Genomic DNA, 11,187 nt, shown 5'->3' with positions numbered 1-11,187 from the left:
CTCCTGATACACCCCAGGATGCCATTGGCCTTCTTGGCCACAAGGGCACAGTGCTGGCTCATGGTCATCCTGCTGTCCACCAGGACCCCCAGGTCCCTTTCCCCTACACTGCTCTCCAACAGGTCATTCTCCAATTTATACTGGAACCTGGGGTTGCTCCTGCCCAGATGCAGGACTCTGCACTTTCCCTTGTTATATTTCATTAAATTATTCCCTGCCCAACTCTCCAGCCTGTCCAGATCTCGCTGGATAGCAGCACAGCCCTCTGGCGTGTCAGCCACTCCTCCCAGCTTGGTGTCATCAGCAAACTTGCTGATAGTACACTCAGTTCCCTCATCCAAGTCATTGATGAATATATTGAATAATACTGGCCCCAGTACTGACCCTTGGGGCACTCCACTAGTTACAGGCCTCCAACCAGACTCCGCCCCATTGACCACAACTCTCTGGCTTCTTTCCTTCAGCCAGTTCATAGTCCACCTCACTACCCGTTCGTCCAGTCCACACTTCCTCCAATGGGATTAAGAAAAGTATCTATCCATTATCATGCAAAAATGATAGTAAATAATATGTTTACAGTCAACAGTTTCAAGTGCTTTTGATATCAGAAAAATAATGCTTAACTGATCTGTTCCAAATAACGAAAGAACCATAAGACTATGGTCTACAGAAGTGTCATTGCAGGGTGTTCTGGTTTTGCTGGGATAGAATCACAGAATCAATTTTCTCTTCAGGAGAGCTGCATTTCTGAGAAGATTACAGTACTTACTTTATTGAAAACAAAGTTGATAAGACATTTTGTTTGTTTTTGGTCGACACTGGTATGCAGTGATCAAGTTTTTTAGGAGTTTTGAGTTAGCCAGGTGCAGAAGCTGGAGGGAGCAAAAGTCAAAGGAGCGGACCCAAGCTGGCTACAGAATTATCCCATACCATAAATGTCATACTAACTACAAATTGAGGATTTTGCTGGGGATGGCTCTGTTTCCTGGATGGTTATGACTTCTGGAGGTTCTCACCTTTCATTCTGTCCCCAGGCCATACTCCCCCACTCATTGTGACCATCTTGTTTTTGCTTGAAGCTGTTGTGCTAGCAGTGTTTATTATGTCATCTAATATTCACTGCTGGGAGTGCACAGCCAGCAACTGCTGTATGAATTGAGTATAACTTTGTGTGGTTTCATTATTGTTGTTGTTCTTATTATTACAATTTATTATTATTGTCAATGTTGTTATTATTAGTTTACTTTATTTAAATCATTAAAGTGTTCCTATGTCAACCCACAACTGTTCTGATCTTTCTTCTCTGATTTTCTCCCCCATTTCACTGGGGAAGGAGAGAGTAAGTGAGTGGCTGTGTGGTGTTTAACTGCCTGTGGGGTTAAACTATGACACAGGGGAAGACTCAGAATTAAAAATGTATTTGCTTATGACAGAAGTTTTCTTTAAAAAAAGGAATGTAACTATGCTTGATCTATTTGAAAAAGACTTCTGTCAAGAAGTTGCTCTCTGAGGCTCCTGTTTTCTCTGGGTTAAGTTTCTATGGGTTAGATTGCAGGAATTCTTGGAATCTAGAAAATGAGAGGCAAAAGTGAGATGTCTTCTTTGCAGTTAACCTACATGAGACTTCTGCCTCTTTAATCTTGAGTAATATGCTTGGCTTAGCTTAGTTACACCTAGATTCTGATTTTACTTCAGCAGAGTCAATGATCATACTCTTTCAAAATTCGTAAGGCAGTATCCATTTGGGTTTAGATAAAGCTACTTCCCCCCTGCTTTACTGTGCCTTTCTGGGATGCAGTAAGAAAAAGAGGTTAAAGACAGACCCATTAAGATTCTTCCTGGAAACATGGTGCAGCCAAGTGACTACATTCAGCCTACACCTTTGCAGCCCCTCCGTACCTGGGAAACTCCATGTGGAAAAAAGGGCTACGGAACATTCCAGCAGGAAAAACCACCATATGGTGCCTTATTGAGTAGTATGAATGCACAGTCCAGGGAGACACCTGCCAGCTAGAAGCAGAAAAAAAGAAATGAGAGAATGTATTAACTCCTTATCTCATACCTTGCTTCTTTCCTCCCCTGGGCTTGTAAAAATGGTCTGCTCAGTACAACTGTTTATACAGAAGCAGCAAATTATGAAATTCACATTATCTAAAGATAAAGGTGTTTGAAATAAACCTACAATTGTTTACAGATGGTCAGAGCTAGTGGCTTAGCTTTCATACATGTTAAGTGATTCACCCTCACAACTTCCCTGTCAAGTAAGCCAGGGTTAGTAACTTCCTGTGACGTCCTGCAAATTCTTGTAAGGTCCCAAGCATGCCTATCAACGCTGCCTGCCTTCTGAAGTATTTTATGTCCTGCCTTTGAGGTGACTTTGCCAGCATTCACGTCATCACAGTGCTTTGCTGTTTGCTTTGCTGCTTGCTTTGCTGCTAAGACCAGGAGAAACTTCCTTACTCAAAGGTTCATGGGCAAAAATAGTTCTTTTTCCAGGGGTCTGGGGCTCACTTCAAAATGGTGGGGTTTTTTGGTAGCATGAGATTAGGCTAAATACAAGACAGGCTGCCAAATTCAAGGCTCTTTTTTTTTTTTTTTTTTTTTTTAAGAAGGATGCAGCAATGCAGTCTTGCAGCAAAGGACAATAGCATCTTGTCTTGCATTAGGAGAATTGTCACTGGCAGGTCAAGAGAGGTGATTTTGCCCATCTATTCAGGACTGGCAAAACCAAAACTGAAAGAGTACTGTGTCCAGTTCTCCTCCTTCCAATTCCTCCTCCCCCACAACCCCTGCCCCACCGTACCTGTCCTCCTCCACCTTACCCAGTAAAAGAGAGATATAGACATACAATTGAGCACAGTCCTGAGTGACATGCTCTAGCTCTGGCTGATCCTTCTTTGAGCAGGAGGGTTGGACTAGGTGGTCTCCACGGGTCCCTTCCAACCTTAGTTGGTCCACAAGTGTATGATTCCGACACTTACTTGTCCTGTGAGTGATGCTGAAGGAGTTTCAAGTAGGAATTTTCCCTCAGTACTTTCAAGCAAGCCACTACATTGAGGAAAAAGGTGTCTTCATTTATCTCCAACTGCGGGAAGAGACAGGTAATGTGACTATCATAGGGTATGGGAGCAAGGAATGAATTGGACAGTATGAGAAAGAGAAAAGTCCCATGGGTCAAAAAAGGGTTCATCAAAAGACAAACCAATGGAATACTTGTGGGTTTTTCTCTCCCAGTTCTAAAGACCTTCAATTTAAAATATGACAGGAATGTTAATTGGAAGGCAAACAGAGCATACAAGCAGGTCACAAGCAATCTCTATCAGTCCAGCCACTCTAAACAGGAGACAGCACAGGTAACAATATAGACAGAATAGATAAAGATTCTCTGAGCCCATATGTTCTCAGAAAATGAACATTAGTTCATGTGCATTGCTCCAGAGGTCATAGCCTCTTTTAGCAGCAGACAAGATAGCAGTTGGTACGGGTAAACTGCCAAAAATGAGGCAGGTATTGTTTACATTATATAGCTCACATTCTGGTATTCCAGGTTCACTTTGGCAGTCTGGAGTATGTGAGCTGGATAGCCAATCTCCACTCGTAGTTTGGAAACCTAAAGTCATAACAAAGAAACAAAAAACAAACATGACCAATAGGTGGCTTTGCATGCTAGAAGTCCTTTTAAAACTCTACTTCTAAACAACCTAAGTACAATCTGTGAATCAGTCCTTCCAAATGACAGGTACTCTGTTTCAACAAGACACCTTCTCTTGTGACTGCTTTCTTAACTCAATGACATAAGGCCTAATATTATTCTACTCTTCTTTTTCTTGATAGTATCATTTTCTGGCATTCAGCTTTATAGTTTTTAACCTCTCTAGGTTTATAAAGCTGACTTGTATCTCAATACAATTAATTCAGAATATCCATGGACAAACACTGAGCCTCTCCATGTCTGCACATATATGTATGATCACACATGCATTATGGCATTTATAAAAACATACAATTTTCAGTGTGTATAAGATAACTATTTAAGATTGTATGCCTGTGGAAGCAGGTAGGAATATGTGAAGGTGCAGGCCCCTTCCATTCCTTCTCCAAAGACTTCAGAGAAAGGAAGGCCTCAGTAACTTCTGCCTTCTGCACGCACCAAGACTTTAGCCTCTTGGCGAGTCCGTTCATCCATCCACTCCAACTGATCCAGTTGGCCATAAAGGGCATCTTGGATCTCAAAGAACATCTGCTCAGCCTGCCATGGGAAAACAAGACATGGTCAGAACTGCAGAAAAACATTGTTCAGGCTTAGCTGCCATCTTCCCGTGTTCCAGCAATTCAACCACAGAATAACTGGAGGAAAATTCCTCTTGTGATAAAGGAGGAGATTTCAGTTTCTACAATGATTTAAACTTAAGTTATTTGGCATCCAGTGGTTCCTCACAGAGTGTACCATTTTCTCTCACACACCTTTTCACCTTGCCTCTCACAGTAAATAAGAGGGAGACATAATTCTTTTTCATTCAATTCCTGTTGGGATAAGAATGGATCAAACAATTGTCCCACTTCTTGAGTGAAATGAAAATTCAGTATTCACAATTATTTCATGCTGGAGCCCCATTTCCAAAGATATGGCAATCTGAGTCTCTCCTTCACAAAATTATGTTTCGTTCATTCAACTTTACGCTTCATTACACATAGTCTTAGTTTTCCCATTAAATTTTCTTGGGATTATTTACTCTTGTGACTTTATACACTGCAAAGTCTTTATAAAACCTGATGCCTACACTAATTTCCCTCTAAAGAAAAAGGAACTCTGATTATTAAAGAAAAAAATGAAATATTTTCCACATTGCAGGCAGGTGTTCCTTTTACAATGGATCCACTCAGAATATTTTGGCATTGATTTGTTTCTGTACAACCGGTCATATGATGGCTCAATGGTTTTGCAATTGAAAATCTTATTTAAATATGTCAGATTGGTGATGAATACTGTTAATACTAACTGCCATTCCAGGAAGCACACTGAGATTGCATGCATCTGTAGGGCTGTCATAGGTACTGGTGCTGCACACATGACTGCTAACAGTTGAGGTAAAGATAATAATCGGTATTTTAGCATTGATTATTCTAGCAATGACAGCAATGTCTTGTTCTGGTATCTTTCATTCCGAAAAAAGGAGGGGAAGTGCGTAAGTACAGCAATATGTAAAAAGGTTTAAAATCTACACATGATCTTACTGCCTTGATGTGGTCTTAAATTGGCACGTCAAAAAAAAAAAAGAAAGAGATGAAGATGAGCTCTGCTTGGGGGTTAAGAGAATGAATACCTACAAGTTTCTTGTTCTGCTGAGGGAAGATCTCCTGTACTATCATCTGTCCTAGAACTGGCTCAAAGAAAGAGCTGGTATCAGTCAAGCACTTCCTCCAGCGCTCAGCTGGGATCTGTAAGAACAGAGAAAGAAATAGAGACATGAGAGTGAGGACAAAAAGAGAGAAAGACAGTAAAAAGATACATAAATGTGAAGTCAGTAGTATATATGCTGCTATCTAAAAATTACAGTAGTGAATGCTAAGTAATGTAGTTCCATTTAAGCTACCTCAGAAAACCTGAACCAAGTAGAACATTGATTTCCCTATGGTTCACTCCACTTTCTTTCACACAAGATGAAGATTCATATGCTAGCTGAGACAAATACACAGAAGAAAGGTGACCATTCATCTACTGCTCCTTACCCCATGATACAGTGCACTAAGGTCTCTAAAGTTTTGTGTCATGTTTACTCCCACATTTCTTTGAGAAAAAGGAAGCATTTAATGTCCCCAAATCTAAGAAACTCCATCCAGATAAGGCATCAAGAGAACATCCAGAAGGCACATCCTAGGGTGTTCAGCTGCTGGGGAGACTGAAGAAGACAGTTAAAAGCTAACTCACCATTCTAGATACCATTTTTCCATAAAGAATCTTAGATAGCTCCAGGCGTGCATCTTGGAATCGACTGTCAAGGGCTGGGGAGAGATTCCCAATCAGACAAACAACCATATAAATGTGAAGGACCCTGTAGGAAAATGGCGTTTAAAAAGATTGAAGATTGAAGGCTGGTTGTTATAAACACAGAGGTGTGGCAAGTGTCAGAGGAATAATTTGAGGCAGAGGAACCCTAGTAACCTGAGTGATGACAACAAAGTGCTTTGAATAGGCTACACCTGGGGCTATCAAAGGAGGATGATTTGACATGAGTCAACCGAAGAAACTCTCTCCCAACACCACAGAGACTCAAGGGGTAATTGCCTGCTGGGATATGGGATTCTTTATGTGAAGCAGGAGAAAGAGCATTTTTAGGACTGGGTGAAAGTTATTATAGAATACTTTGAGAGAGTCTGTGGGATTCTGGGAGACTTATTTTGGGGTGTTTATGGGAAGGACCAAAGGCAGGGAAAGGGAAGGACAGTGGTGGATTGTGGTGAACATGTATAAGGAAAGGGAGAGGAAAGGTGGCAAGAAGGAATGGTTGAGCATAAACCTGAGGCTTGCCAGGATGTCTGTCTGACTGAGCTCTGCAGAGGGTCACTAGGATCTGTCCTATCTTACTAGATGCTTCTCTTAAATAATATTCTACTCTCTGTGTGTGTGGATGGGACTGGACACTGGAAAGACATGGAGTCTGAAATTTGACTGCCAGAGGGACTTTGGTTCAAGATAGCTGCTGGAGAGACCAGGGGTGTGAGAGTTGGCTACTGGAAAGACTAGTGGTTTGGACCAGCTACTGGGGACATCTGCTTGTATACATGTGTTTGTAACAGGAAGAGACCAGTGTAGCAGCAACCAAAGTGAGGCTCAAGCAAGACTCAGGTGCTCATATATCCAGGTCCCAGCAACTGTGGACACCAGTCTGAGGGGATCTCAGACCAGCTTCTGGACAGACTGAATATTGAAGACTAGCTATTGGAATGACCCATATTGTGTGTGTACATATATATATTTCACTAGCATAAACCAGTCCTGATCAGCCAAAGAGGAGCAATAGGATCAGGCTGTCTCAGCTGCTCATGTCTGTATGAGTGCTGTGGGTGCCAGTAAAAGCATTGTGTTCCATCTCTGTTGATCTGTGTGACACACACACATATATATATTTATATGGGTGTACACATATGGTGTCTGCATGTGGAAGCCTATTAGGAATATATGCTAAGCCTTAGTACTGGCTAAACCTGTGAATACAGAGCCTTGTGATTGTTAGGCTACTGGATTCAGCAGACTCTAACACAGATATCTTTAATTTATAGTATCTGAAGTTAATATTTATTGAGACATGAACACCTACAACCTAGATATTGACTCCTACCTTGTCTTGTGCCATTTTTCAATGAGCTGTGACATGCCTTTTAAGTAATCCATGTCATGCACTGCAATTGGCTGAGAGAGGTTCATTGGCATAGGATGGAAGACAGCCTGGAGACATGACAGCCAGTCAATAGCAGGTGCCTTTTCCTAGAAATAAAACAAAGCTTAGATGCTGAACTATGAATCTAAATTGACTGACAAGAAATAAAAGAGAAACTGGGATAGTCTCTCTAATACTGTTAGGAGATACTTTCAACAAGTTAATAAGTATTTATAATGTGGGTATTGATTATAATAGAAAAGGAGAACTGATTTTCATAGAATCATAGAATACCAGGTTGAAAGGGACCACAAGGATCATCTAGTCCAACCTCTCAAGGTAAAAGTAGAGTTTAAATGAGATGAGTCAGTACCCTGTCAAGCTGACTCTTAAAACTGACCAATGTAGGGGAAATTACCACTTCCCCTGGGAGAATGTTCCAATATCTGATTGATCTCATGGTAAAAAGATGTCTTCTGGAGTTCCATTTTTTGTTGTTTTTTTGTTGTTGTTGTTGTTGAAATAACACTGGGGAGGAGGAGAGAGTTGTGGGCTTGAAAAATCTAGCTGCTCTCAACAAAAGGCTGTAAGTTAATAGGTTATTTAAAGCTCAACAGACTCCAAGTGTAAGTTTCAAGGGAATGGCATCTAAACATTTAAACAACATGGATTTGGATCTTCAGAATGTGAATTTCACATGTAATTGTGTTGCTCAAGTTTTAAGGCATAAATACCTGTAGCTCCTTAATGGTAGTGCGAAGGAACAGCATCCTCCTCTGCTGTCTTTCCTGCAGTGGGGTGACAACTTGCTGGAGGTTAGAGATGAAGGACAAGGTAAGGGAAAAGGAATCAGGGGAACCATCCTGTGGCACTCCAAGTAGGTCCCCCAGTTTCATCAAATATGAGAGATACACACGGAGAACCTGCAATACAGAGCATATGACCAGTGGGAGAAACATGACTGAAAACTAGTCACCCCATTTATCCATCCATCCATCTAGCCATCCATTTTCACCTAATAAGTGTCAATCTTTCAAAACCACTGCAGCCCCATCTTTAAAACTGTCTTCTTCAGTGCAACATTCTCATGTAATTCTTCATGCTGAACACAGTTTGACAATTACAGCTCCTCTCTCAGTGAAGAAGACTGAATTCTCAAAAGGTTATTTCTGTCCCAGCTTACAATTACATTAAATACTGGAATAATTTTTGAGTTGTAGGCCTGCCATCACAAGAGTCAAGACAGAGATATAGTGATACAACAAGCTGGTATTTTTGATGGAGAAAAATTGCCAACTTCTTGCTTCTGTGTTGATGAGGTATCAAAGCAACTCCTGTGATGGGTAGACAGGCCTATTTTCTTCAGGACTCTTCTGAAAGAGCCAGACTGAAAACTGTAATCAACTCAGTTTTTATAAAGTTTAGAAAAATGACAGAGCTGTGATGAAATGAACTTTGTTGCAGTAAGTCCCAAGGTCAAAGAGCTTGTTTCCCAAGCTTAGGTTAGAACACTTTAAAATCACTTTTAAAATGCTAGCGAACCCCCTCCACCTCCAAATACACAGATTTTAAGTTATAAAGCCTTACTTTGGACAAGAACATTTTCTTTACACATTCATTGAAGGTGAAACCTAGAGGGAAGCCCAGGTTCATATTACTTAGCAAATGCAAATTAGAACTATAACATTTTCTTTCTGCACTAGAAGTTTCAAACCTGGCATCTAAAAATGGGTTACATTTTACAAACTATCTTTTTGGAAAAGTAGAGAGTTTTGTAAAGAATTCTTTCTGGTGATATCTTCAGAGGTCACTGACCGTAACCCATGGAAACAGACCACTCTGAACCAGGAGGCAATTCAAGGACATCCCTACACCAAATAGCTATTTTTACCTTTCTTCAGCCTCTGATATGTTACCTCGAGATAATTTTGCTTTTTGAGTTTACTCTCAGGTGGCATCTCAAACTCAGGATGGTCAATCTGTGAAAAGGAATAAAGAAAAAACATCTTGCTATTTCCAGAAACGCTGAAAACGTGAAGATATGTTCAGTAGGATTTGTTAATTTCTGTGTCACAGAATTTGAAATGTTAATAAATTGCTTTTACTTCTGGAAAATGTTTGCTAAGTAATTTTTGCGGATCTATGATATTCTGCAGCTCATTTGCAAGTTCATTACACATCTGTGATGACTGATATTCAAATGTAAACCACATTGTTAAATATTTCTACACGGTGCACTGATTTTGGCTGGGATTGAGTTAAATTTCTTCATATTAGCTTGTATGTCTGTTTCCTATTTGTCATGAAAACAGTGCTAATAACAAAAGGATTTTTTAGTTATTTGGTTATTGCTGAGCAGTGCTTTCACAGCGCTAAGGCCTTCTCTGCTCCTCACTCCACTCTGCCAGCAAGTACATTGGGGGTGCACAAAAAGTTGGGAGTGGATGCAGCTGGGACAACTCACCCTAGCTGACCAAAGATATAGTCCATGCCATATGACATCATACTCAGCAGTAAATACGTGGGTGAAGGAGGTTGGCCAGGATACAACCTACACTGTTAGACAGAAGAGATGAGAGAAAGTTAAGAAATTTATTTCTTCTCATCTGCTCATTTTCCAGAAATAAGTGCTATTTTATGTAATAAAAGGAAGAAGTTTACTGAAATTTAGGAAAACTTTCTTTGGAGAACATAGGCTTAACTTGAGCAAGCGTGGGTCTCATGGGCTGTCTAACTGACTCTTTAATTCCAGTGCTTCCTGATAATTTTCTCTCTTTAGCCCACTCACCTGAATAATATTGGTCTTAACGTCAAAAGGATTAGGTCCCACATGGACTCTGAAAAAGGGAAAAGTGCTGTATCTGCCCATGAGAGTCTGAAGAGTTTCATTAAAATCTTTCACTTTCCCCACACCTGTGATATTCCATCCACCAACCTAGAGAGGGAGAGAGACAGCATGACAGCAGGTGAGAAAAACATTTGTTCATTCTGTATTTACAAAATATTTTTTTCACTCCTATAAGCTCAGTCATTATGTCAACTAAGAAGCAGCAAAGCAAACAGCAACAGGGGAAGCTCATGAAGATTTCTTCTACATACCCTGTTGGCTTCAAACTGACCTGTCACTTTCACTTAAGCAAAGCATCAAACTGCAAAATGACACAGGGAAAAGGAATGATAATTATTAACAGAACAAGGTGTAAAGGAAAAAAGCAGGAGAAGGGAAGAGGAAAGCAGTCTCAATCTTCTAAAGCCATCCAGAAGGACAACCAGGTATCAGGGATTATAATTCCCATCTCCCTGACAAGCAGATTCACAGCTGGTCCTGCAGTCACTGTTCCTTCTGCTGGAAGGTTCTGCATCCTCCTGGGGACAGGGCATAAATGCCCTCTATTGGCAGAAAGATGTGCAATGCTCCCTGGCACTGAGAGGAGTCTCCCACAATGGAAAGAAAAACATTTTCCTCTTTCAGCAAGCTCCCCTGAAGCCTGGATGAGTGGATAGCCATCAGATCTTAGATACAAAACTTTCACCAATTTTGCAAATTGTTCCCTGATCTGTAAGTTGGATCCTATTGAACTGAGCTTCTGAGATTAAAAGTGATCCCTCTTTACAGTCTTGGTTGTTGTACAGTCCTAAAGTAATATGTAAGGTCATGAAGATAGATTCAGGAACCTGATGTCAGAAAATCAGATTTTGAAACAGCATTTAAAGCTAGATGATTTATCACTTAGAAGCTGTGCTGTGAACCATGAGCTTGTTTCAAGGCCAGATGCTAGCAAAATTCCATCATGTAGGACCATATCAC

General features: G+C 40.6%; 1 protein-coding gene across 1 annotated transcript in view; it reads right to left on the bottom strand.

The window, feature by feature from the left end:
• Positions 1-10,314, bottom strand: part of KEL (Kell blood group, metallo-endopeptidase) — a gene marked incomplete at its 5' end in the record, with an annotated part of 14,916 nt that extends 4,602 nt beyond the window's left edge. Inside the window, 10 exons of the mRNA XM_010187740.1 lie at positions 1,900-2,010; positions 2,982-3,085; positions 3,533-3,610; positions 4,151-4,249; positions 5,329-5,439; positions 5,930-6,053; positions 7,341-7,486; positions 8,114-8,302; positions 9,296-9,358; positions 10,168-10,314. Coding sequence (XP_010186042.1) covers positions 1,900-2,010; positions 2,982-3,085; positions 3,533-3,610; positions 4,151-4,249; positions 5,329-5,439; positions 5,930-6,053; positions 7,341-7,486; positions 8,114-8,302; positions 9,296-9,358; positions 10,168-10,314 — 1,172 coding nt within the window. The remainder of the gene's footprint in view (positions 1-1,899; positions 2,011-2,981; positions 3,086-3,532; positions 3,611-4,150; positions 4,250-5,328; positions 5,440-5,929; positions 6,054-7,340; positions 7,487-8,113; positions 8,303-9,295; positions 9,359-10,167) is intronic.
• Between the last annotated feature and the right edge of the window lie 873 nt (positions 10,315-11,187).

Source organism: Mesitornis unicolor, unplaced genomic scaffold (genome assembly GCF_000695765.1).
Source record: "Mesitornis unicolor isolate BGI_N332 unplaced genomic scaffold, ASM69576v1 scaffold4967, whole genome shotgun sequence".
Taxonomy (NCBI): domain Eukaryota; kingdom Metazoa; phylum Chordata; class Aves; order Mesitornithiformes; family Mesitornithidae; genus Mesitornis; species Mesitornis unicolor.
This window is presented reverse-complemented; position numbering and strand designations above follow the sequence as displayed.